At 49.6% G+C, this 27,674-nt stretch overlaps 1 protein-coding gene across 9 annotated transcripts in view; it reads left to right on the forward strand.

The window, feature by feature from the left end:
- Positions 1-27,674, forward strand: part of RAB11FIP3 (RAB11 family interacting protein 3) — an 80,922-nt gene that overhangs the window by 25,071 nt on the left and 28,177 nt on the right. For 6 of the 9 annotated variants that reach the window (XM_082361543.1, XM_082361536.1, XM_082361540.1 and 3 more), the window contains exons 2-3: positions 15,872-15,965; positions 24,305-24,399. In XM_082361543.1, the coding sequence (XP_082217669.1) occupies positions 15,872-15,965; positions 24,305-24,399 (189 nt within the window). The remainder of the gene's footprint in view (positions 1-15,871; positions 15,966-24,304; positions 24,400-27,674) is intronic. The other 3 variants (XM_082361537.1, XM_082361539.1, XM_082361542.1) reach the window with 1 other exon arrangement.

Here is a 27,674-nt window from a genome sequence, read left to right on the forward strand (position 1 = left end):
TATCTTTTGTGTCATAGTGAGTGCTGACTGGCCTCCATTTCTTAACCTGTGATGTGGGGGTCGGCTCAAGCAGCCTCTAAAATCCTGTGGAGCTGTAAAAATGTTATGAGTTTCTGTAGAGTTCCTTTCTTTTGTGCTATTATCCCTTCTTATATATTTCAGATGGATGCCATCAGTCTGTATCATTAAGGAATAAATACTGTCTTTGTTTTGGTTTAGCATTCTGCTTTTAAAGAGCAAAGTGCAGAAGATGAAGGCAGAGAAAACAGGATGATAGTGGACAGAATGAGAGCCTGAAGAATTTTCATTTTGTGCTGACTTAGAAGTTTTCTCCACTGTTGCATGATCTCTTGATAATTTTTAAAAAATTGTGATGATCATAGACATTAGGCCAGTTCTACAGTTAGCTTTATTTAGCTCCAAGGTTTAACGCTTCGCATTTTAGAGCTTCTGGAGTTTTTTTTCAGTCCTCTCAAGATTTGTCCTAGGTACTGTCACAATCTAGGAACTGTCACTTTTAGGTTTAAACAAATCTCAAAACAAAACAAAACTACTGAAACCCAACCACAGACTACATGGGTGTGGCTGTTTCTGACCTGGTCTGGTGCTGGGGAGTGACATCTGAAGGGCGTTGTCCCCAGTCAGGTGGCTGAACCAGGTAACTGTTGGCTCCTGTACTGGGTTTCCTGTGGGGAAACGGTTCTGCGAGAAGACCCGAAGGACTGCGGGAGAGAGCCTGTCTTCTGGGCGCTCGCGCATTTGTTCCCAGCTGTGTGCCACCCTGGGCCAGGTGCAGGTCGAAGCCCCAGCGAGCAGGATGGGGCACGTGGGGGGAGAGACTGTGCTGAGTGCAGTGTGGGGAGTGGAGGAGGTATGTCCTGATGGTCCTGGGCTGGGGGTGTCGGTCTTCCTGGGTCTTCTGGGACCTGCATGGGAGGATGTTCTTTTGCGTCTTGTCATCTCTTCTTTCCCCCGCTGATTGCCTTGGCCTCTCTGGCCCGCGTCACAAGTCGGTTGTCCAAGTGAAGCAAAACACTGGCACTACTTGAGGGCGGGGCTCTACTTGAGGTTTGCCTTGTTTCTGGTGGTGACTTTGCAGCATCAGCTCTCCTTGTAGAGGGTGTCTTCTTCCAGGGACTTAAAGAGTGACGCTCGCAGGCCGTCTTCCCAACGTCGCCCTTGGTACAGCTCACCTGGGGGGCTTGGCTCACCTGGGCAGCCTGCGAGGGGCAGAGGACCATCTCAGGGCTCTTTGTTTAAGCAGAATGATCACATAATGAAGTCCTTGTGCCACTTGTAAATCTGTGCCTTCAGATACACCCAGGAGGGAGCTGAAGGCACAAGGGAAAGAGTTTTGGGTCCCAGGCTGTGCTTACCCAGTGCCCTGGGTTGTAACCATCTGGAGCACACAGGGGCAGCCTTAGGGCCAAGGGCGGTCAGGTACCTTAAAGTAGGGGTTTTATCTGTTGTTTCACATGGCCTGTGGCGCTGTGTCTCTTCTTATCTAGAAAAGTGAGTATGTGCAAATCAGAGGCTTTGCCATGTTCTGGAGACGTAGCTGCTGGAAGGCCCTGAAATGTGTGCCCCCAGCTCTTTCCTGTGCTTGTGTGATCTTCCTAGGAACAAAGCGAGGGTTGTACCACACTTTTATGAGAAAGTCCATCCTAATCAGCGTGATTCACTCTGTGAAGAGCTTGTTTTCAGTGGCAACTCATGCCATGCCAGCCTGGGCCCAGGAGCCACCAGTAGCAGCCTGGGCTTCTGTGGTGGTGTCTTTCTTAGACACTGTCCCTACATGGTGACTCTGGGCTGCCTGCTCCACCAAGGAGAGAGAGGCCTTTCCTTGAGGCAGAGCACAGGGTCCAAGAGGACATTGGTTCCCCAGTGGGGAGGTGGGGGTCTCTCCCCATAAAGGGGGACATGAAAGTCCACTCTGGGCAGCCACCTGCTCTGGGAGACGCAGGTGTTCTTCTGGGGCATGGTTTGATCTGGCCGCATTAATGGGGTCTCGACCAGCCCCCCGCTGTTGCGTCCAGCTGCTGGTCCCTGTGACAGAGCCCTCCTTTCACTGAGTAAATGTTTACTGAGCACCTGCCATGGGCCAGGCACCATTCTCACCCTGGGGTATAGCATTGAGCAAAATGGACCATGGCAGTGGGCCCCTGCCAAACGGATGAGAATAAAGGTTTAAAATCAGCATTCAGTGCAGCAACATGGATGCAGCTAGAGATTATCATACTTAAGTGAAGTAAGCCAGAAAGAGAAAGACAAATACTGTCTGATATCACTTAGATGTGAAATCCAAAATATGATGCAGATGAACCTATCTGTGAAACAGAAGCAGAATCACGGACATAGAGAACAGACTGGTGGTTGCCAAGGGGGAGGGGGTTGGGGGAGGGATGGAGTGAGAGGTTGGGGTCAGTAGATGTAAGCTTTTATATAAAGAATGGATAAACAAGGTCTTACTTTATAGCACAGAGAACTATATCCAATATCCTATGATAAATCATAATGGAAAAGAATATATATAAAAAAGAATGTATATATGTATAATTGAATCACTTTGCTGTACAGCAGTAATTAACATTGTAAATCAACTCTACTTCAATAAATAAATATATAAATAAATGTTAATAAAGTAAAATAAAATCAACATTCAGGTAAGCTGAATTTCTTCCAAGAGGAGTGGATTGACTTAAAACAGTAAGGGTGGAAATGGTATCTCAATAAAGTGTTATTTTAAAAAAGTAAGTTGGGTGTGGTCAGTTGACAGTGGCCCCGAAAGACATCCAGGTCCTATTCCCTGGAGACTGTGAACATTACCTTACATGGCAAAAGGGACTTTGTGGATGTGATTAAATTAAGGGTCTTGAGATGGGGTTATCCTGGTGGGCCCTCAGTGGAACCACAAGGGTCCTTATAACAGTGAGGTGGGAGGATAAGAGAACTTGGCTGTGTGGCGATGGAAGTCGGGCTTGGGGTGTCCAGCCTCAGTGAATGCTGGCAGCCAGACGGCCAGGGGGCAGACTCTGCCCTGGAGCCTCCAGGAGGGACCAGCCCTGGCAACTCCTTGATTTCAGCCTAAAGACTCATTTTGGACTCTGACCTCCAGAACTGTAAGAGAATAGGTTTCTGTAGTTTTAAGCTACTAAGTTTGTGGTAATTTGTTATAGCAGCCACAGGACGCTAATACAGTAGGGGAAAGTGTCCATGATCCAAGAAAGGAAAACAACCAGTTTCAAACAGAGGACATAAAATTCAAAGCGCTTCAGTAGCTGTGGAGGGAGACTAGGAAATGGGAAAAAACCACTAGCGTTTTACACGTAGACCCTCTTGAGAAGTAATATGATAATATTTACCCAGGTTGCTAAATGTCATTGTGTTAGAATCACACTGCATGTACATTTTTTCTTCTTAAAATTATACCATTATATATTTGCACATCCTTGTTCATAGCAGCACTATTTACAGTCAGCAAAAAGTGGAAGCAACACCAGTGTCCATGGTCAGATAAATGGATAAACAGAATGTGGTGTATGCATACAGCGACTGCCATTTATCCTTAAAAAGGAAGGACATTCTGACACACACTGCAACACGGACAAACCTGGAGGACATTTTGCACAGTGAAATGAGCCAGACACAAAAGGACAAATCCTGTATGATCCCTTCTACGAGGTCTCTAGAACATCAGATTCAGAGACAGAAAGTAGATAGAGGTTGCCAGGGACTGGAGGAGGGGGTGGGGAGTTACTGCTTAGTGGGGACAGTTTCAGTTGGGAAGATGAGAAAGTTCTGGAGTTGCTGGGAGTGATGGTGCACAGCAGTGTGAATGTACTTAATGCCACTGAGCTGCGCACCTAAGAATGGTTAAGCTGGTAAATTTTATGTATATTTTATCACAACTAAAAGATTTTTGAAAGCGTGCCATCATAGCCTTTCTGAAGGTAAAGTAGCAGTAGGCATTAAAAGCCTTCGGAAAGTGAAGGCTCAATGAGGCAGCCCCATTTCTAGGTCAGAGTGAGGAAAGCCGCAGACGCTCTGGACGCCTGCGCTGTCATGGTTACATTGGTTCGTGATTGTGCGTCACCTGCCTGGCCTGCCCTGCCGCATGCAGCACTGAACACCGCTGGCTGTTGAGTCTCACTTCGCTAGTTCCTCACCCAGGGCTGGAGGCCCAGGGCTGCTCCTCCCACTTTGGTCTCACTGACTCCCAGGCTAACACTGTAAATGTGGCCTCTGTGCTGATGACCCCCAACATCACTTCTCCAGCCCGGTGCACTCCTGGATGCTGGGCTCATGCTGGGATGTCAGATGGACGTCTCAGACTCATGGCTGAAGCTTTGAGTGCCACCTGTAGTGTCCCCATCTCAGTAAACAGCAGTCCCACCCTTTCAGCGACTCGGGCCAAAACGTCTTTCTCTCACCCGACTTCTGATCCATTTGGGAAATGCTGCTGGCTCTGTCGTCAGGGTACGTCCAGAGTCCCACCACTTCTCAGGCTTCGCCTGTTGCTCTGCTTGCCTTGTGGGAGCACTGCCTTATTGCCCCACCCTGCAGCCTTGGCTCACAGGCAGCCAGATAGTAGTGTTAAGGCAAATCCTGTGACTCCTGTGCTCGGAGCTCTCCCAGGGCACTGACCTCCTTTCTGCTGCCAACCCCTCACTCCCTCTGCTCCAGCCACTGGCCTCCTTGAGGCTCCCTGTGTGCCACGGGCTCGCCTCCTCCGGCCCTTTGCACTGGCCGTGCCCTCTGCCTGGTGTCTGTCCAGGCTGCATTCCCGCCTGGGACTCAGGGTCCTCCACCACGCTCATTCAGTTCCTTGTGGTTGTAGGGCTGATATCCCTGTTTTCTTGCTGGTGGTTGGCAGGCAACAGCCCTTGGGTCCTACTGGCCACCCTCAGGTCCAGCCACGTGGCCCTCACAGCACAACAGCTTACTTCTTTGTGACCAGCTGTCTGCTACAGTTAACACACGCACTGGCCTTCATGTTTGCCACACACGGCTATCCCATCATATTCACAAGCCCTCTCAGGACCCTGTCCCCATAGCGTCCAGTCCTGGAGCAGCGGACAACACAGAGCCAGGTCTCTGCCCAAGGCACCTGCAGTAAGGTCCCCAGTCGACAAGCCCAGCTCGTCAGCTTTTTAGTGACCACTTTTAAGTATAGAGGGACGGTCAGGGACCTCAGATACTTTAGGGAAGCCTCCAACAAGAAAGGCAGAGACCAAAACCAAAAACAAAAAAGAAAAAGTGGAAGGCACTTGAAGGGAACAGAGTCAGTGCAGAGAGCAGAAGAAAACTTGGAAAATGAAACTTGATTTATGTTGTCAGATTAAAGAACACATCACATTCAGAGAACTAGAACACACCCTCAGAAATTAAAAACGAAATAAAAGCATTTCTTTAATAAGAAATTAAAAACGAAGATCAAGTCAAGAATACATCCCAGAAACTTCTTTAAAAGGCAGAGATACTAGGAGATGAAAGATAAGGACGAGGGCGTGATTAATGAGGTGCACTGCTGGACCAACAGGTGTGGGGAGGGGCCCAGAGACACCGTCATAGGGACCTTCAGGAGGACTGCGTCTCCAGGTGAAAGGGCTCTTCCTGTGAGGAGAAAGTACCCCCAGCAAATATGGCGAATCCTCCCAATAAAGAGAAGGAGATTAAAACAGGCCGCACACAAAGCATTACGATGGGGTTGGTATCAGAGGCCACAGCACGTGCAGGAGTGGGGTGGATGGCCTTCCCACTGCATCGGGACAGGTTTCCACCCTACAGCCGGGTGCAGGCACCTGCCCAGGTAAGGGGAGAGTGCTGGCCTCAGATGAGGATGCTCAGGGTGCACACCACACACCCCCTCCTCACGAAGCTGCAGGGCCTTTTCTGAGATGAGGGGCACTAAGAAAGGAGGATGCTCAGGGTGCATACCGCACACCCCTCCTCACGAAGCTGCAGGGGCTTCTGTGAGATGAAGGGCACTAAGAATGGAGGACACAGCGTTCCCAGCATGGAAGGTGGGAACGCGGGCTGGGAGCAGCGGCATGAGGAAACACAAGGAGTCGGGTGGGGCCGGGGGGTGGGGGTCTGGGGAAGGTTGGATAGAGCAGTAGGTGTGTGGACAGTGGAGGCATGGAAAGCAAGGGAATTGCTAAGCAGAGGAAGAAATTATGTAAGAAAGGCAGTGCTCTCCAGTGAAAAATATTTCTGTACTCCATGATGTGAACGCTGCAGAAGGCCTAGCTAAACTGGGGTGGGAGGGTGGTGTTGAATTCTTGCTTTTCACCATAGGAGACCAAAATGCAGCATGTAAATTTGACAAGCCACGAAGTAGCACCAGGAGCACATTAGTTAGACGTAGAGGCAGTGAACCCCCAAAACCATCCGAAGCTGAAGAGCAGAAAGAAGGGCTTCCGAACGGAGCCAGGCGGGCGGGAGTGAGGGAGGTCTGTCCTGCTCCAGCCTGCAGCGCCGCGGCTGCTGAGCTGCATACCTGTGCGTACCTGTGCTGGATAACTGTGCGGTTTCTTCTTTTCCTCCTTTACTTATTCTAAGGGGCCTGGGTTAGGCTGGGAGTCCAGGGGTGTCCCGTAAGGAATGACGCCTCCACTTCTGTTATGTGCGGAGAGGTGACAGGCTGGAGGGCACACTGCACGCTGCCCTCACGTGTCCGGGAGCAGGGCCTGATCGTCCTTGATCCAGAGAAGGGCCATGAGGGGGACCCTTTCGTAGCCCCTTGGGGGGCCCATAGTGCCCCTTCTGGGAGTTGAGATGCAGGGAGGGCTGGAGAGGCCTCTGCGTCCAGCAGTGCCTCCTCTTCACCCTGATTAACGTGGTTGCATAAGTTGAACAGACATGTTCTCTGTTACTCCTGTAAATTCTGTTTCATCTTTTCAGCACGTTTGCATAAAGCTTGAGTGTTTCCACTTGACTATTTTCCCGAGTATTCTCATGTGCATTTTAAGATTTTATTATCTTTAAAATAACATGGAGACGGCTCTGTGAATATACGAAAAACCACTGAATTGTACCCTTTAAATTGGTGAATTGTATGTCCATAAAGCTGTTAAAGAAATAAGGTGGGAGGAATGGCTGCATCACCTGAAGTGGCTGGAGGTGCCCCTGCCCCAGACCCCAGCCTCCCTGACCCCCACCTCCCGCACCAAGATCTTCAAACAGCAATCCTCCAAACTCCTAGCGATGACAGACGTAGGGAGACAGCAGCTTCTGGTGTCCCTGTCCCAAAGCACAGCAAGAAGAGCCTCCCAGTCACAGGGTACAGCTGGGCTCTGAGTGGGCGCCTTCCATCCACAAAGGACACGGCTGGCGACACTGCAACACCTGTGTCTAAAGACAAAAGTGGATTCCTGAATGTGATACATGAGGAATGACCTTGTCCATCTAAGACCAGCACGATGCTTTTATTTTAGAATTTTCTAAGCCCTCCCTCTTAAACCAGGGGTGGTTAATCAGTTCATCGTGACAGGTGATCTAGGATCACCCCTCCAGGTGCAGAGGCAGGTGGCCTCTGGCTGCCTCGGGCGCTGGCTGGTCCCTCCAGGTGCTTGGGCAGAGCAGCCCAGGACAGCTGAGAGGAGTTCTCGGCAGCAGGGAAAGCCATTGTATATATACGGCACGTAGTTTAACTGCTTTATAGATGCTCCTAGAAAGCAGGTCAGATGTCTCTAGGTGGGCGAGCTGCAGGGCTCATTGTGGACATTCGGGATGAGCTACCATCAGCTTCTCTCCCACCCACGCCTGCCCACCCTCACGTCGGTATGAAGTTTATGTATTGCTACAGGAGCCCCTAGAACATTTTGCTTCTTGTCACCATGGCTGCTGCTGCTTATTTTTTCCCCCCATGGAATACCACATTTTATACATTCTTGGGTGGATGGACATTTGGGTTGTCTCCATTTTTTTGACCATTACAAATAAGGCTTCTGCTATCCTTCGTTTACAAGTTTTGCTTTGGACGTCTGCTTTCATTTCTCTTGAGTAACACCTAGAAGTGAAATGACTTCTTTTGTGTGATTGTGTGGTAGGAATAAGGCTGACCTTCTTAGGAATTTCCAGACAGTTTCCCAAAGTGGTTGTGGAATTTTCCAGTTGGCAGCAGAGTGTAGGAGAATTCCAATTCTCATCCTCCAAACACTTGGTGTGCGTGGTGTGGCCAGTCTTACATTCTGGCCATTCAAATACACATGCACCTCACTGCAGTGGGAATTTACATTCCCTAATGGTTAATGACGTTGACTTGAGACCTGAGTCTTTTGAAACTTGTTCTATGGCCCAGTATATAGACTGTCTTGATAAATGTTCCATGTGCACTTGTCAGGATTCTACTTATGTAGGCTGGAGTGTTCTGTAAATGGTTGAGGTGCTTCTGATAAAACACAAGCTGTTTTGAAAATGTTACAGTTCAAGGACAGTAGTAACGAGCAGGTGCAGGAAGAAGGGTTGCTCTCCTTGTGAAGGGCTGTGCTTTCCCATGATTTCTGTGACTGGGGCTTCTGTGGCTGGAGTTAGCTGTGGTTGGAGAAGTTGTTCTGGCTTCTTCTGCAGATTATGTCTGCACGTCTGTAGCAGAAACAATATAATTTGCCAGTAAATTTCTCTTGTTAGAATAACCGCGTGGAAGCTGGGCCCGCCTGCCTGCAGCTGGTTGCAGAGTGGGGTTCTCTCCTGGGGTGTTTCTGTGGTCTCCTGTGTCTGTCTGCCCGACGGGGTGTTGGCTGGCTTGGATGGGGTGTACTCCTCTGAGCTTGGTTTTCTGTCTCTTCTTTGCAACAAAGGGCAGGTTCTTAATTTCCAGCCTTGTTGTTTTCCTGAAGGCCTCTGAATGGAGTACTTTTGGGCTTGGAGAATAGAACCATCCCCCAGTCATTAGCTGCATGGACACTGATTTATCCTCCAAATCATAGAGAAAAATAAAGTGGATTTTTTTTTTTTTTTTTAATTTTGGCTGTGTTGGGTCTTCGTTGCTGCGCATGGGCTTTCTCTAGTTGTGGCGAGTGGGGGCTACTCTTCCACGCGGTGCGCGGGCTTCTCATTGTGGTGGCTTTTCTGGTTGCAGAGCACGGGCTCTAGGCGCGTGGGCTTCAGTAGTTGTGGCACTCGGGCTCAATAGTTGTGGCTTGCGGGCTCTAGAGCACAGGCTCAGTAGTTGTGGCGCATGGGCTTAGTTGCTCTGCGGCATGTGGGGTCTTCCAGGACCAGGGATCGAACCCGTGTCCCCTGCATTGGCAGGTGAATTCTTAACCACTGTGCCACCAGGGAAGTCCTAAAGTGGAGTTTAAAAAAAATGAATGCTTTGATTCATCCTTGCTCTTTCTAACATGGTAACTATTTAATAATTTGTTTAAAAAGCATTGGTTAATGTTTAGGAATGAATAGCTTGGTACTTTGTGTCCAATTGGTAGCTTCATTGTTGAAATTCTTAGGAATCTTAAGGACAGATTGGCCACTGTGGATTTCAGGTCCCCAGCAAGCGAGGAGCTTTAGGAATGAAGGCCTTCGTGAGATAAGGAGGGAGGATTCAGACTCCATGGTCTCAGGAAGTCAGCTTCTGAGTGGACTTCCAAGCCCAGTGTCTCAGGAACACACAGGCCCTGGGATGGGGGAAGGCTAGAGAATCCTGAGCTGTGGGTCCGTCAGCTTGAGCTGGTCCCTGTCCACGCACGTCAGCAGATGGGTGAGAGGGCTGACCGTGGCAGCGTCCACCAGCCTGCCCAGCACAGAACAGTGCTTGTGGGGGGCCTTGGCCAGAGTGGGTTCTCCACTGCTGAGCGCCCTGTTTGCCTGTACCCCTCCCCGAGTGTGCCCTGTCCATGCGCCAGCCCTTTGTGGTCCAAGGTCCGCCCTCTCCCTGGCTGACTGCCTCCTCCTTTGCTCCCTCTCCTCCCCCCGTCTTTCCTCTCTTTCTTTCTTGCTCTTCTTTGGTCTTTTTCTCCTTTTCTCTCTTATTTTCATTATGGAAAGTTCAAGCCTATAGAAGACTAGAGAGAATTGTGTGATGCCTCCCTGGTGTGTGCCCCCCTGCTCTGACACTTCTCAGCCATGCCAGCCGGGTACATACGTGTAACCACATATATGCCTTACCCCCTAAATATTTCAATAAGTATATATCAAAAAAGCAATGCGCTGGGACTTCCCTGGCCGTCCAGTGGTTAAGACTCCATGTTTCCAATGCAGGGGGTACGGGTTCGATCCTCGGTCGGGGAACTAAGGTCCCACATGCCACGTGACGCGGCCAAGAAAAAAAAAGAAAAGCAATGCACTTGGAAAAATTACCAAAATATCATTGTCACACCTATAAAAATTAACCACCATTCCTCAATATCATCAGATAATCAGTATTCAGTATCCTGCATCAGTCAGTATTCAAGTTTCTAGTTATCTTATAAATACGATTAAAAGCTTTAAAAATGTGAGTCCAGATCCAAAAAGTCCCTGCATGGTAGTAGGTTGATGTATCTCTCCTGAGTCTCTCTTTTTTTAATTAATTAATTTAATTTATTTATTTTTGGGTGCTTTGAGTCTTCGTTGCTGTGTGTGGGCTTTCTCTAGTTGCGGCGAGAGGGGGCTACTCTTCGTTGCAGTGCGCAGGCTTCTCCTCGCGGTGGCTTCTCTTGTTGAGGAGTACAGGCTCTAGGCTTGCGAGCTTCAGTAGTTGTGGCTCGCGGGCTCTAGAGCACAGGCTCTAGTTTTGGCTCGCAGGTTTAGTTGCTCCACGGCATGTGGGGTCTTCCCGGACCAGGGCTCGAACCAGTGTCCCCTGCGTTGGCAGGCGGATTCTTAGCCACTGCGCCACCAGGGACGTCCCTCTCCTGAGTCTCTCAATAAAGGTTCCTCTCCATCTTTTTTTTCCCTTAAAGACAGCAGGTCCCTTGTCTGTCTCTGTCAAGGGTCTCACGGACTGGGTTTTGTTGATTACACCCCTCAGTATTGTTAACACATGTTGATCATTGTATTTCCTGTAAATTGGCAGTTGGATTCCGGGTGGATTCAGGCAGTGTCTCACGGTTCCATCAGAGACACATGGTGTCTGGGTGTGTCTTCTGTGCCCTTGGGGGCACTGAACATCGTATTGTGTGATGTGTGACGTGTTGTTACCTCACCAAGGATCGCGGGCAGGACCTGCTGTTCTGATCCCATCGCTGCTGTGCTTAGTAGATGGGATGTTCTGTACAGAGCTATTGCCCTCGTTCATCTACTGTGGCCCCATTATGCCTGTGTAGGGAAGGCAGGCCCACCGCTGGATTCTTTCCCTTTATGGGTTAATTTTCACAATAATAAGCAGGTTCCCTAGTGTCTCCAGTGATAAGTGGTGACTTTTACTGCTGTCACTCCATTGTGGGTTGAGGCGAGTTTGGTGTGTCCAGTCAGTGCTCAGGTCAACTCACTTTCAGGTTGGCTCCTGAGTTCTTTGATGTGACCTGACAAAGTCTTTCACAGCATCTTTGCTCTCAGGGATGACAAGATAGTCCAGGCTCAGCCTGCACTTTCCCTAGCACTTCTCCAAGGGTCCTGGTTCCCTCTAATGGGAATTGGAATGTAAATACCTTCACCTGGGTGTGAGGGGTGCTGACTGCTAAGTGGACAGAATAGAAAGCGATTGTTTTGTTTTTAGTACATCATGAGTGATGCTTCATGGTGGTACTTAAAATTCAAAATCAGGATAATAGGGTATTTGCCTGGCATCTTCAGTCTTATATCTTTTTCTCCTTTTTCAGTCGTGTTGGGGATCCCAGTCCTCAACAACACATGGGATGGTGGAATTCGAATATCCCTTGTTACTTGGTGTTGCTGCCAGAAAGGTTAATGATCATCTAATTTTCTTTTATAAATCACTTGATTTTTGCATATTCAAAGGATTTTTTTCTTTTCCTTTAAAGTCTAAGAAATTCACCAGAGTAAGTCTTGTATGAGGTCTTTTGGGGATGGGAGTTGATATTCTTAGGGACGTGATATATTCTCTCAATAGGTAGTTGACACCTGAAACATGGTAAGTCAACTGTACTTCAATTAAAAAAATAATAAAATAAAGTCTCAAGGAAAAAAATAAGGAAAAAACCAAATATGTAGTTAAAAACATTTTTTTTATTCTAGGGAATTTTTCTTAAGTATAGTTTTTTCTTTTTAAAATTACTTTTTTTTCTTGTTTTTGGATTTTATTTTTTATACAGCAGGTTCTTATTACCTATCTATTTTATACATATTAGTGTATATATGTCAATCCCAATCTCCCAGTTCATCCCAGCCCCCCACCCTTGGTGTCCATACGTTTGTTCTCTACATCTGTGTCTTTGTTTCTGCCTTGCAAACCGGTTTGTCTGTACCATTTTTCTAGATTCCACATATATGCATTAATATACGATATTTGTTTTTCTCTTTTTGACTTACTTCACTCTGTATGACAGTCTCTAGGTCCATCCACGTCTCTACAAATGACCCAATTTCGTTCTTTTTTATGGCTGAGTAATATTCCATTGTATATATGTACCATATCTTCTTTATCCATTTGTCTGTCGATGGGCATTTACATTGCTTCCATGACCTGGCTATTGTAAATGGTGCTGCCATGAACATTGGGGTACATGTGTCTTTTTGAATTATGGTTTTCTCTGGGTATATGCCCAGTAGTGGGATTGCTGGGTCATAGGGTAATTCTATTTTTAGTTTTTTAAGGAACCTCCATACTGTTCTCCATAGTGGCTGTATCAATTTACATTCCCACCAACAGTGTAGGAGGGTTCCCTTTTCTCCACACCCTCTCCAGCATTTGTTGTTTGCAGATTTTCTGATGATGCCCATTCTAACCCGTGTGAGGGTGATACCTCATTGTAGTTTTGATTTGCATTTCTCTAATAATTAGTGATGTTGAGCAGCTTTTCATGTGCCTCTTGGCCATCTGTATGTCTTCTTTGGAGTAATGTCTATTTAGGTCTTCTGCCCATTTTTTGATTGGATTGTTTGTTTTTTAATATTGAGTTGCATGAGCTGTTTATATATTTTGGAGATTAATCCTTTGTCTGTTGTTTCATTTGCAAATATTTTCTCCCATTCTGAGGGTTGTCTTTTTGTCTTGTTTGTAGTTTCCTTTGCTGTGCAAAAGCTTTTAAGTTTCATTAGGTCCCATTTGTTTATTTTTGTTTTTATTTCCATTTCTCTTGGAGGTGAGTCAAAAAAGATCTTGCTGTGATTTATGTCAAAGAGTGTTCTTCCTATGTTTTCCTCTAAGAGTTTTATAGTGTCCGGTCTTACATTTAAGTCTTTAATCCATTTTGAGTTTTTTTTTGTGTTTGGTGTTAGGGAGTGTTCTAATTTCATTCTTTTACATACAGCTGTCCAGTTTTCCCAGCACCACTTAATTGAAGAGACTGTCTTTTCTCCATTGTATATCCTTGCCTCCTTTGTTATAGGTTAGCTTACCATAGGTGTGTGGGTTTATCTCTGGGCTTTCTATCCTGTTCCACTGATTTCTGTTTTTGTGCCAGTACCATATTGTCTTGATTACTGCTTTGTAGTATAGTCTGAAGTCAGGTAGTCTGATTCCTCCAGCTCTGTTTTTTTCTCTTAAGATTGCTTTGGCTAATTAATTTATTTGTTTGGCTGTGTCAGGTCTTAGTTGTGACATGCAGGATCTTTGTTGCAGCATGCGGGACCTTCATTGCAGCATGAGGGCTTCTCCAGTTGTGGTGTATAGGCTCCAGAGCGTGCAGCCTCAGTAGTTGTGGTGTGTGGGCTCTGCAGTTGTGGCACACAGGCTTACTTGCCCCGAGGCATGTGGGGTCTTAGTTCCCCGACCAGGGATTGAACCTGTGCATTGGAAGGCAGATTCTTAACCACTGGATCACCAGGGAAGTCCCTTAAGTATAGTTTTTTTTGTTTTGTTTTGTTTTCTTTTTTTTTTTAGTTTATTTATTTATTTTGTTTTTGGCTGCGTTGGGTCTTTGCTGCTGCACGCAGGCTTTCTCCAGTTGTGGCGAGCGGGAACTACTCTTCGTTGCGGTGCGCGGGCTCCTCATTGTGGTGGCTTCTCTTGTTGTGGAGCACAGGCTCTAGAGCGCAGGCTCAGTAATTGTGACACCTGGGCTTAGTTGTTCCATGACATGTGGGATCTTCCCGGACCAGGGCTTGAACCCGTGTCCCCTGCATTGGCAGGCAGATTCTTAACCACTGCACCACCAGGGAAGTCGCTAAGTATAGTTTTAATATTTGTTCTTTGCTTTGATTTTTCTTCTGAGGGACTTCTAATATCCATATATTAGATCTTCTTTGCCTTACTTCAGTATTTGTCAGTTTCCCTTGAATCCTTTTTATCTTTCTATTCATTTGTTTCTTAAGAGCTTTGTTGAAGTATAACATATATACCAAAAAATTCATCCATTTAAAGTGTACAGTTCATGAATTTTAGTAAATTTATAGAGTCATGCCCTTCACCTCAGCCTAGTTTTATAACATCTCTACACCCCAGAAAGATCTCTTGTGCTGTTTGCAGTCAACCCTTGCTTCTACCCCAGAATCCCAGGAAACCACTGAGCTCTGTAAGTTTGTCTTTTCTGAAAATTTTCTGTAAGTGAAAAGATATGATTTGTAGTCTTTTGTGCCTGGCTTTTTATCTAGCAGAATGTCTTTGAGGCGCTTTCACGTTGTATGTGTGTCAGTATTTCATTCCTTTTCATGGCTGAAGAGTAGTCCTTTGTATGGAGGGACCACATCGTGTTTATCCGTTCCTCAGCTGGTGGACATCTGGGTTGCTGCTGCTCCTTGGCTGTTTTGAATAATGCCGCTTGCTGGAAACATTTGCATACACGTCTTTGTTTGGACCCACGTTTTCCTTTCTCTTGCAAAGATCCCTAAGAGTAGAGTTTCTGTGTTGTGTGGTTGGCCCTGGTTTTCCAGATTTCCCAGACCATTTCCCACCCTTCCTGGCAGCGTCGGAGGTTCCTGTGCCTCCACTTCCTCGGCAACACTTGTTGTTGTCAGTTGTCTTCATTACAGCCGTTTATGGTTTTAGTTTGCATTTCCCTAAGGACTCAGGATCTTGACCATCTTTTCATGTGCTTATCAGCCACTTATATATCTTGTTTGATGAAATGTCTATTTAAATCTTTTGCCCATTAAAACGAATTGTGTGTGTCTTCTTGTTGAATTTTAAGATTTCTTTATACGTTCTGGATGCAAGTCCTTTATCAGATATATGATTTGCAAATATTTTCTCCCAGTCTGTGTCTTTTAGTTATACTAATGGTGTCTTTTTTTTTTAAATTAATTTTTATTGAAGTATAGTTGATTTACAGTGTTGTCTAAGGGTGTCTTTTAAAGAGCAAAAGTATTAAATTTTTATGAAATCCAGTTTATACTTACAAACAGAAACTTATCTTCTTTTTGGAGAGTTTCATTCTCTGGAACATCATGTGTGAATTATCCCACTTACTCTATTATTTCTGATGTCCAGAGTCTACTTGCTGGAGTCAGTTTTACTAAGGCCTCTGCACGGCTGGGGTGCCTGTTGGGATGGGCAGGTCTGTGCTGTGCATAGCGCCTGGATCCTGACTGCAGTAATGCCTAAAACTTCAGCACACTCAAGAAGCATGGCTTTTGGCCTGAGAGCAGGGTCTTATTCCGTGGTTCGTGGTTCATGGTTCTGGGTACTGTTGGCAGCATCTCCCCAGATGCCACCTGTGCCCTGGCTGGAGCTGTTGCTGGCACTCCAGTCAGAGGACCCAATGGCCCTTACTTTCAGCACCGCCCCTTGCAAGCCTCCTGCTTCTCTGAATGTGGTGAGATGTCACATGCACGACCCCCCGACCACCCAAAGTGTGAAGGCTCCGATAACATTCTCACTTGGCCATTGCAGGTGAAGGACTTAACGAGGTACTTGGATCCCAGTGGGCTCGGCGTGATTAGTTTCGAAGACTTCTACCGAGGGATCACAGCGATCAGAAATGGAGGTCAGTCACCCCACCGTGTGCTTCTGTCGCCTCACTCCTTCCTTAGCCCCCTCCCTCAGCCCCCTGCCCCCCGATTAGTGACCCTCACTCCTCAGACTCCTTTTGCTGAGCTTCACAGCCTCCTCCTCCTTAGAGCCCCTGAAACATCCCAGGTTTCAGGAGGCCCTCTCTCCCACCTCGTTCTTTGCTCCTCATGCCCTGTACTCCAGAATTCACTGACTCAACTACTTATTTGTAATGTTAGAAGTCTACTGCCCCTTTCCCCAGAAGTTTTTTTTGTTTTTGTTTTTGTTTTTTTAATTTATTTGGTTGCACCAGGTCTTAGTTGCAGCAGCCTGGCTCCTTAGTTGCAGATCCAGGGCTCCTTCAGTTGTGGCTTGCCGGCTTCTTAGTTGCAGCACATGGGCTCCTTAGTTGCAGCTGGGGGGCTCCTTAGTTGTGGCATGCATGTGGGATCTAGTTCCCTGACCAGGGATTGAACCCAGGCCCCCTGCATTGGGAGCATGGAGTCTTGTCCGCTGTGCCACCAGGGAAGTCCCCAGAAGTTTTTTTTTTTATGAAAACTTCCAAACATACAAAAACATTGCAAGACTTACACAATGAACACCCACACGTGTGTTTGCTGTCCACAGTCTGCAGGGAACATCTTCCTGCGTTTGTGTCATTATATATCATATATCCACCCATACATCTGTCCAACAATCCATCTTTTTTTTTTTAAATGGGATGCATTTTAGACAGGTATACTACCATACACTCCCCCAAACACCTCGTCCTGTGTATCAGTCATTACTTAGAGTTCAGTATTCGTTTGCAGTCTTATTTTGAGTCAAAATTTACCTTTTGTGAACGCACAAATCTTGTGTGCCCGTCTGTGAATGTTGATGTTCTCCTGCTGGGATGCAGACCCCTGCCCAGAGCCTTACTGCCCCCGGAGACAGCTCCCTGCCGGCCTTCCAGTGATCCCCTCCCTCCTGCCGGCATCTCCTTGGCTGGTTCTGTCAGCATGGATTAGCCTTGCCTCTTGTGGACATCACATAAATAAACCATTGGCCGCACTCCTGTGTTGCGCTCGCCCGCGTGTGATGCTTGCGACTCACCCGTGCTGCCGCGTGTCAGGGCACTCTTCCCGTGTGGAGCTGTGCTCGCCTGCATGCCTATGCAGTTTGTCTGTCCGCCCCCCAGGTGATGGACAGTAATATGTCTCCAGTTTGGGGCCACAATGAATGAACCTTCTAGTGACGCTGGGGTCCAAGTCTTTGTGTGGACAGTGTTGTCATGGCTTTGGGGCCTGTGCCCAGGGATGGGATGGCTGGTCGCGTGCTGGCTGTGAGCTTAGTTTCGTACAGAACTGCCAGAGCGAACACTTCACACTCTCACTGGTTGCCCATATGCTGTCCTTTTAAATAAAATCCCGAAGCTCTGAATAGAGCTTTCCTTCTCATTCCCCATCTGTGGCCATGTGCTGGGGTGAGGGTGGTGGGAGGTCCCAGTCGCAGGCTTGTTCCCTCCTCCTGCTCTCGGCGGAGGAAGAGGAGGACGTGCAGACCTGGGTGGGGCCATCAGTTACCTGATGGGGCTGGGTCAAGGGATGCCCTTGGGTCTTATCAGCAGTTGTTGGTAGTGTCACCTGTCTTGTCTGTCCCCGCCCCCAAGTTATTGCCTAGCAGTGTCACGTGGGCAAGGTTTCCTAAACCCCAAGTCCCCACTGGCTCTTTCTCCCAGTCAGTCTGCACGCACGCCATCGGAGGCCCCGCACAGCCTGGGGACCCCATGCGTGCACGGCACATGCCCAGGCCGTGTAGCTGCCCTCAGTGTGGTGGGTGGGGCCGGGCTGGAGGACCCCACGGGCCAGGTCCGGGCTGGCAGCCCTCTCTGGGCCGGCTGGCACGAGGCTGGTCCAGGTGGGGGGCAGTCCCAAGGCCCGTGTGGTGAGCTGGGTAGTACCACCCAGAGGTGGTACTGGGGTGGGGGGTGGGCGAGGTGAACCCTGGGCTCCAGGCTGAGAGTCCGCAGGCGGAGGCTTCGTGCCTGTGTCTGGATCTGTGTAACCAGCGGGTTGTAGTCCTTCAGTGATTTTTTGGAGGTTAGGTGTGCGGTTAAAACAGAAAGTTGTTTAAAACTTCATCCCTTGCGCAAAGTTTTTTGGTGGCTTCATGCAAATTTTTGCTTCTCCACCTCCAGTATGTCTTGGTGCTTCCTGATATGGTGTGCTCACCGCCCCACAGCAGGCACCCGAGCCAGGCCTTCGGGAAGGTCACCGGGGCCGGGGCCACCGCAGGCACGCCCAGGACGCTGGGGGCTGGCTTGTCCGCCCACAGCTTCCTCGGTTAACCTTTGGGAAACTCTAGGTGTGGGCTTTTTTCTCTTAGTTTTAACAAACCAGTGTGATTTTTTTCTTTGACTCATCAATTATTTTAAACAATTTCTAAATGTATTTTAAGATCTTGTCAATAATTTGAATCTAATCATGTGTGTGATAGTCAGAGAATGGGATCTCTGTGCTGTGCCTGGAGTTTGAGGTCTGCCGTGTGACTGGTTTTCACGCGTGTGCCGCGTGTGCTTGAGAGCTTCCCGATGGGTCCCTGGGTGTCCGGACCCAGCGGGGCTGGAGCCGCTGCGTTGGGTTGCCTGGTCTCAGTCCCGGGGGTCAGTAAGGAGGTCACATGTCCCGGAGGAGGTGGCTCTGTGGGTCTTTGTCTTCAGCAGCTTCATTTCACCTTCACCCCATGTGATGGGTTGGCCGCAGGTTGGTGGTGATGGGAGCCAGGGCCCCAGGACTGGTGGGTCCTTGGAGAAGGATTTGCAGCTCTGCCCGAGGGCTTGGGGGTGGGAGGGTGGTGGGTGCATAGGGGTCAAGCCCAGGACGCCAGCAAGCAGTCACTCATGCCAGGAAAAACAAGACGTGGAGTAAGAGGAAAATGTGCTTCTGGAATACTCTCGGCCAGAGGGGATCAATGTTTATGTGGTCACAGTAATTAAACAAATTGAATATTCAGGTAAGCAGAGACTAAGCCATTTTGTGGGGAAGAAGGTGCTAAAGTCCCTGAGTGCTGTACCGGGACGTCAGCAGAACATTCTAGAATTCAAGAACTTACGGGAATTGCTGGGACACTCGGCCTGACATGAGCCAGGCTAGGCATGCTGCTGCCCACCCTCAGCCCATGGCCTCGGGGGGGAGTGGTGTGGACCATTCCCTGGGGTGACCACGGAGCAGCTGCTGACCACGGGGCACCTTCCAGCCAGGGCCGAGACCATGCTTTCTCTGAAGGGTCAAGGCCCCTGGGTGTGGGCAGGAAGGAGCCCAGGACAGTGGCCAGCGAGAGACGGTGCCGGGGCTATCTGTGTGGCTCTGAGGCCCTCTCTGAGCCTCTCTGAGCCCACATCCCCAGTTCTGTTGCTGGGCAGTGGCTGCTCTGTTCTGATAGGCCCACAGGTGACGAGAAACAGAGCAAGCTCAGCTGTAGGAATTCCTGGGGGGTCGTGACCTATGGGGTCCCAACCCTGGGCCTCAGGAGTCAGAATGTGCTCCCTGGAAAACTCATGACCAGGCGGGCGCGACCCAGTGCGCTGTCAGAGCTCTCCAGCCACCAGCCCGTCAGGCCCCGGCGTGGGAGCAGAGTGACCCCCATCTGTTGAGCCGGAGGGGTGCCAGCTGCTGTCCCCGAGGCTGTCCCCTGGTTGCATGTGTCTCGAAGTTTCGTGTGCATAGATTTATCAACCTGGTGAGAGAAGATGGTTGTCTGAGAATGTCTTGTCTCCTGGGTCCTGCTTGTCCCTTGTGGTCAACCTTCCACCTGATGCTGAGATGGGGCTCGCCACACCCCTCCTCCCTCCTTGCCTTGGCCTGGGCCCTTCCCTCTGCAGCTGCGGGGCCCTCTGTCCTCACTTCCTCCCGAATCAGAGCCTCCAGGTCAGGACAACTTTTTTTTTTTTTTTTTTTTTAATATGTTTTTGGCTGCATCGGGTCTTGTGGCACGCGGGATCTTTCGTTGTGGTGCGCAGGCTTCTCTCTAGTTGCGGCGCGTGGGCTTAGTTGCCCCACGGCATGTGGGAATCTTAGTTTCCCGACCAGGGATCGAACCAGCGTCCCCTGCATTGCAAAGCTGATTGTTAACCACTGGACCACCAGGGAAGTCCCCAGGTCAGGACAACTAGGTGAAAGTTCCGCCTCTGGGGCCCACACACATCACTGAGTCTCATTATTTTTACGTTCTTTTTTGGTAACATTTCCACTGTAATTAAAAATAAAAGCTTCCTAGGCTGTCCCAGAGTTAGCCTGAATGCTCCGGGAAGTGGTGCTGTGATTCTTCAGTGGCACAAATATTCTGGAACAGCAGCGTCCCACGCGGTGGTGTGGGAGGGTGAGGCTCGGTCTCAGCGTGATGCCACACTGCAGCTGGTGTCCCCCTGCCCCAGTTTAGCCTATGCAGAGCAGACCCCACTCCTGAAGTGTGTGCCGGAGGGAGCAGAGAGGGTGGGGGGTGGTGGGCAGGGTTGGTCAGGGGCCCAGCCTGGCCAGCAGATAGGGCGGGGTCCTCGGGTGGGCAGGCTACGGGGAGGCTGCCATGATGAGAGCTTGAATCAGGCGGATGAAGGGGCTGCGGCTGTGGGAGGGGGCAGCTGAGACCTGTCAGGGCCGTCGGCTTTGCCGAGAGGACCATTCCAGGCTCGGGGACACAGCACCCGTGGAGCTGGCTTTCTAGTGGAGGACAGCCCGGACAACCCCGGGAGGTGATGGGACTCGGGGGACGGTGAAGCTGGGGGCACACAGGTCTCCCGGAGAGCGTCTGGGAAGGGGACCTGGGGTCACGCTGCACATTTGGGGCTGCAGGGAGGCCGGGGGGCTGGGCTGGGCAGCGTGGGTGCCTCAGGAGACTTGGCCTTTTCTGGAGTGGGCAGTGCTGGTGGGGACGCCCCTCCCCGCACAGTGGGTGAACTGCTGGGCAGTTCAGGGCTGTGGGCCCTGCTTTTCCTTTTTTTTGTTTTTCTTGTTTTTTTTTTTTTTTGGCCTCACTGCTTGTGGGATACCAGTTCCCCAACCAGGGATTGAACCCAGGCCCTGGCAGTGAAATTGCGGAGTCCTAACCGCTGGACTGCCAGGGAAGTCCCCCTGCTTCTTTTTTTTTTGGTAATTTGACGTCATCTTTTAACTTTTGTTACGAATGGAGAGTGAAAATAAAATTAGAATAAAAGCAAGTCAGAGACGATTTTGAAATTGTTAACTCGTAGCATTTGGGAGAATGGGAGCATGATCACCTGAACTGCTTTCAGCCAGAGCTCACCTCACGTCTTCCTGCCGGCACGCCTGCCATGACCATGGCCGGCCTGTCGCGTCTGTCAGACTTTCGTTCTGCGTCCTGGAGTGGAGAGCACTGACTCCGTGTACTGACCCAGTTTTGCAGAGGAGTGCAGGAGTCTGCTGTCCTCACCACAGGCCTCGTTTCAGGAATAGAATGAAATCAAGGGTGGTTGATACAAATGGGCCATTGCTCTGGCTCATCCCCCACCCCCAGGCTCTGGAAGAATAAGATAAATAAACAGTAAAAACTGATACTTAATTGAGAAAACTGATAGAAGAACCATATTTAGTTCCCATGGAGATCGTAGAAATGTGAGCTGCGTTCACATGTTCCTCCACTGCATGCGGCAGGACCCCCCCCCTCCCCCCCGGAATCTGAGCTCGTGTCCACCATGGCTAAGATGATTGGCTGCTTTCTGAGAGTTTTGAATTCTCTGTTTCAGTTTTTGGAAGTGCAAGCAAGACTTAACATTTGAAAGTGGAAAGATAGGCAGAGTCAGCCTAGCATTTTACAGCTTTGCGCCGGGGTAAGTGGTCTTCTCCCTCCCCTGCCCCAGATGCCAAAGCCTTCCGTCCACAGTCACCTTCTCCCCATGGTTCTGCCATAGTTCACCTGCACCAAAGACCAGGCCTCCAATGAGGGGCTGCAGGGCTGTGGGCTGGCGTGGTGGGCAGCGAGCACGGGGTCCAGGTCCAGCCTGCCACGCTCTGAGGCTCCTTCACTCCAGCCACCGTCTGAGCCACACTCCCCTGGGGAAAACGGTACAAAGCAACAGCAGCAAAAGTACCTGTGATTCTTAAGACGGAAGCAGCCAAAGGGCTTTTGCAGTCTTGAATTTGGAGCAGCATCTCACGGTTACTGAACGTGTAAATGTTTGAATCCGCTTCACTGTCGAGGGGAAGCATGATTATTCTGTTCAAATTGAGAACTCTTCAAAAACAGGACATAGGGCTTCCCTGGTGGCGCAGTGGTTGAGAATCCGCCTGCCAGTGCAGGGGACACGGGTTCGAGCCCTGGTCCGGGAAGATCCCACATGCCGCGGAGCAGCTAAGCCCATGAGCCACAACTACTGAAGCCCGCGCGCCTAGAGCCCATGCTCCACAACAAGAGAAGCCACCGCAATGAGAAGCCCGTGCACTGCAACGAAGAGTAGCCCCCACTCGCCACAACTAGAGAAAGACCGCGTGCAGCAATGAAGACTCAACGCAGCCAGAAACAATAAATAAAATCATAAAATAAATAAATTTATATAAAAAAAAAAACAGGACATAGCCATGTGTCCTTCCGCTGAGGGTCCGGCAGCATCCATCCCCCTCCCCAGGCTGTCCTGTGGCTCCAAGCCTCAGAGCCCAGCTGGGGACGTGGTGTCCAGACGCCAGACAAGAGCGTCCTCTGGCCAAGGAGGCCAGTACTGACCCTTCAGAGTCCTTTTCCCAGGAGCATCAGGAGGCTTGCTGGTCCACTTGGTCCTCAAAGGCCTCTACTCCATACAAATAAGTGACTGATGTTTTGTTAGGTCACGTGAAACACACTCAACAAGGAACTGATGTGTTTGAGTAGTCACTGCTGTGATCCGTGTTGTGGGTTTTCCTCACCACGCAGTCCTCTGTGCTCTGTGGATACCACCTGGGACACCAACTGCCCAGGTGCCCGGGTCACCCTCCCTCCTGTCTGACTTGACTGCAAATCGAGAGTTCCCACAACTTCCTCCGCAGGTTTGATAATTTGCTAGAATGGCTCATAGAACCCAGGGAAGCGCTTTACTTACTGTTACCAGTTCATTATAAAGGATATTATGAAGGTTACAAATGAACAGCCAGGTGAAGAGGTATATGGGGCAGGGTCTGGCATGGAGAGGTTTCTGTCCCCATGGAGTTTGGGATGTGCCACCCTCCTGGTATCTGAGTGTGTTCCCAACCCGGAAGCTCCCCGAACCCCTTCATTTGGGGTTTGTGTGGAGGCTCCATTACACGGGCAGGACTGTTTAATCCCTGGCCATTGGAGATTAGCTGTGTCTCCAGCCCCTCCCCCTCCCGGGAGGTCAGAGGTCAGGAGTGGGGCTGAAAGTTCCCCTGGCAACCAGCCCCCATCCTCTGAGAGCCACCTCACTGGTGTGAACCCAGGTAAGGCTGAAAGGGGCTTGTTATGAATAAAAGATGCTCCTTTCACCCCTTCACTCAGGAAATCCCCGGGGTTTTAGGAGCTCTGTGCCAGGAACCAATGGAGACAAAGACCAAATAAATATTTCTTATGATATCACAGTAATGAGACAGCTTCAGGAAACATAGGCGTCTTGCATGCTCTTTGGGACGGGCTATGCCCTGACATTGCCTAGAGGCCGTGGGAGCAGAGCTTTTCCTGCAGAAGGGCCGCTGCTGTGGGCTCGTGTCTGAGAAGTGGGGTCTCTGGTGCTGACGTCAGCGTTATCCAGCATGAAACAATAGCATTTCCTTCAAACTTATTATAAAATAAAATGTGTTGTAGAAGATAAAGTTAAGTAAAAAAGGAGAAAATAAAAGCTGCCGTGGGTCCAGCACCTTGGACAGATGTTACCACACTGACACCTCCCCAGACAAGACAGATTCTTTAAAACGTGGAGTCTGGGACTTCCCTGGCGGTCCAGTGGTTAGGACTCGCGCTTTCACTGCCAAGAGCCTGGGTTCAGTCCCTGGTTGGGGAACTAAGATCCCGCAAGATGCGTGGCGTGGCCAAAATAAATAAATAAAACGTGGAGTCTGGCACCTCATTCCTTCTCCAGCCGGGGTGGCGTGGCAGAGCTTGGTGTCTTACTCCTTCTCTTTACAATACTGCCAGCTCTTTAAGGAACAGCCCTCTTGTCATTCGGGCTCCCCCCCCGGCCCCCTGAGAGCTGGCCCAAAGCCTTGTTTCCCTGGGGGCTGCACTGCTTGCCTCCTTCCCCCCGGGTTTCTCATGGCCAGTCCAGGTCCCGCTCACGTCCACCATGCACGCACCTTCCCCCTTGACCTCTCTGGGGATACTCTGGGCCACCTGCTGAACAGGGTCTTCTTTCTCTAGCAGATCCCGACGGCCAGCTCTGCAGCGTCACGCCTGCCCCTGACGAGGAGCCGCCAGCCTGCCCCGAGGAGTTCGATGACTTCGTTACCTTTGAGGCAAGTGGTCTTCCCCAGAGAGCTGAGCGGGCATCTGACAGATACACCCTCTCTTCCTCATGTACCCTAAATCCTGCTTCACTCGTTGGTCCCCACGGCTGTTTCTTTTTTTTTTTTTTTTAATAGATCTTTACTGGAGTATAGTTGCTTCACAATACTGTGTCAGTTTCTGTTGTACAACAAAGTGAATCAGCCATATGCATACATATGTCCCCATATCTCCTCCCTCGTGAGCCTCCCTCCCACCCCTCCCTATCCCACCCCTCTAGATCATCGCAAAGCACTGAGCTAATCTCCCTGTGCTATGCTGCTGCTTCCCACTAGCTAACTATTTTACATTCGGTAGTGTATATATGTCGATGCTACTCTCACTTCGCCCCAGCTTCCCCTTCCCACCCCGTGTCCTCAAGTCCATTCTCTGTATCTACGTCTTTATTCCTGCCCTGCAACTACGTTTATCAGTACCATTTTTTTTTTTTTTTTTTAGATTCCATATATATGCGTTAGCATACGGTATTTGTTTTTCTCTTTCTGACTTAACTTCACTCTGTATGACAGGATCTAGGTCCATCCACCTCACTACAAATAACTCAATTTCATTTCTTTTTATGGCTAATATTCCGTTGTATATATGTGCCACATCTTCTTTATCCATTCATCTGTCGATGGACGTCTAGGTTGGTTCCATGTCCTGGCTATTGTAAATAATGCTGCAGTGAACATTGTGGTACATGTCTCTTTTTGAATTATGGTTTTCTCAGATATATGCCCAGTAGTGGGATTGCTGGGTCATACGGTAGCTCTATTTTTAGTTTTTTAAGGAACCTCCATACTGTTTTCCATAGTGGTTGTATCAATTTACATTCAGCAGTGCAGGAGGGTTCCCTTTTCAGCACACCCTTTCCAGTATTTATTGTTGGAGATTTTTTGATGATGGCCATTCTGACCGGTGTGAGGTGATACCTCATTGTAGTTTTGATTTGCAGTTCTCTAATAATTAATGATGTTGAGCATCTTTTCATGTGTCTCTTGGTCATCTCCACGGCTGTTTCTGTGGGGAATGGCATGAAGGGCAGGCAGGCAGGGCTCATTCTGACACTGGTGGGGACGCTGTGGTTGGCTGGTGTCTGTTGTCCGTGCTGTGCACCCGGGGCTGGTGGCCTGTTGTCAGCAGAGGGACAGGCTCGCCTGTGACATTGCTGTCCCCTTCTGCCAGACTGCCAAGCAAGGCCAGAGCACGAGCTCCTTTGTGAAATGAAGAGCTTCTGAGAGTCCCTGTGAATGGTAACACCCCACAGGATCCCACTGCCCTCCTCTGTGTCTCTGTAGCTTGTTCCCTGCTCTGAGAAACTGCCCAGGTATTAGTCATCCCTCAGATGACACAGGTTCACTTCCTGACTGTCTCTCACTTCTGCCAGCACAGGCCTCCAAGCCACCTGGGAGCGTTCACCCCTCACAGCTTTGTCCCAGAGTCCCACCTGGGCCTGAGCCCCTGAGGGCAGGGACCACCCCACCTTGCGTTCCCCATTCAGCAACAGCTGGTGTGTTCATTCTGTGTGTGGCCTGGTGGTGCCAGGCCCAGTCCTGGTACATGGAGGCCAAGTGCCCAGCTGGGACGTGTGCTGGCTGTGGCATGGTGTGGCTGCGCAGGGCTGAGGGTGTGCAGACCTTGACGTGTCAGCTGGCAAGTCAACTGCCAGACCCCGAGACTGTGGGATGGCGAGGCATGGAAGGCTCTGTGTGGAATGACACACCTTGAACTTTCCAGAAGTGCAGCTAGGTCGGGGGGAGAGCCTGCTTTTCTTGTTCAGAGCGTCTGGAGAACCCCGTCTCCTCACTTAATGGTCGGCCAGCAGCAGACCTCTCCAGCACATTGACACACCAGCACACACTTTACCATCAATGTCGTCCGTTTTGTTCTTCTCTCGTATTTCCGTGTGGGCGTTATATTGATTCTTTGTATTTTATGTGTAGGTGTCATGGGTTGAATGGTACCCCCCAAAAGGTCCATCGGAACCCGTGAACGTGACCTTATTTGGAGAAAGGGTCTTTGCAGATCTCATTAAGGATCTCAAGATGGGATCATGCTGGGTAGAGTGGGCCCTGAATCCAATGACCAATGTCCTTTGAAGAGGGAGATGACACATGGGGGAGAAGGCGGTATGAAGACGTGGGGAGAGCTGGAGGAACACGGCTGCCAGCCGAGACATCCCCTAGCCACCAGGAGCTGGACGAGGCAGGAAAGGTCCTCCTCTGGAGCCTCAGGAAGAATTCAGCCCTGCTGACACCTTGATTTCCAACTTCTGGCCTCCAGGTCTCTGAGAATATATTCCTGTTGTTTTAAGCCACCAGTTTATGGTAGTTAGAAATTGGCAGCCCTGGGACTTCCCTGGTGACGCAGTGGTTAAGAATCTGCCTGCCAACGCAGGGGACACAGGTTCGATCCCTGGTCTGGGAAGATCCCACATGCCACGGAGCAACTAAGCCCGCGAGCCACAACTACCCAGCCCACGTGCCACAGCTACTAAAGCCTGCGCGCTCTAGGGCCTGCGTGCTGCAACTACTGAAGCCTGCGTGCCCAGAACCCGTGCTCCGCAACAAGAGAAGCCACTGCAATGAGAAGCCAGTGCACCACAACAAATAGTAGCCCCTACTCGCCGCAACTAGAGAAAGCCCACGTGCAGCAACGAAGACCCAAATGCCGCCAAAAAAAAAAAAACCCAAAATTTAAATTAAATTAAATTAAAAAAAAAAAAAGAAATTGGCAGCCCCAGGGAACTAATACAATGAGTTTTGTTACTCAGAATAGTAAAAAGTGTCAACACATTTGATCCAAAAGGGTGAGGCCCACTGACGCTGGGGCTGCCTCCTGAAGCCTGGGTGGAGCAGGCTTGGGGTGCTGTCCGACCGCTGGCTCCCGTCCTCTGCAGGGTGGACCCCCCTGGCATCCCACAAGTGTGGCCCTCCCACCTTTATGGTGCCTCACCTCTCAGGTGTGCCAGCCCCCACCTTGCGCTTGTCACCTTCTGAGGATGTGGGTGGGAACCTGACATTTCAGAGTATGCAGCAGGAATGCTTCTCAGGTTTTCAGATCTTCATTTTTTTTTCAACAAGGAGGGAATATTTCTTTTTAAGTTTTTTGGTTGCTGTAAAAGAATTAATACACTTTACATTTTAGCAGTTTTAGGTTTTCTGCTCCATAGAAAATGGAGCAGACGGTACAGAGAGTTCCCGTTACACCCCACACACATACACAGTTTCCCTGCAGTGAACAT

Source organism: Balaenoptera borealis, assembly GCF_965194805.1.
Source record: "Balaenoptera borealis genome assembly, chromosome: 16".
Classification (NCBI taxonomy): Eukaryota; Metazoa; Chordata; class Mammalia; order Artiodactyla; family Balaenopteridae; genus Balaenoptera; species Balaenoptera borealis.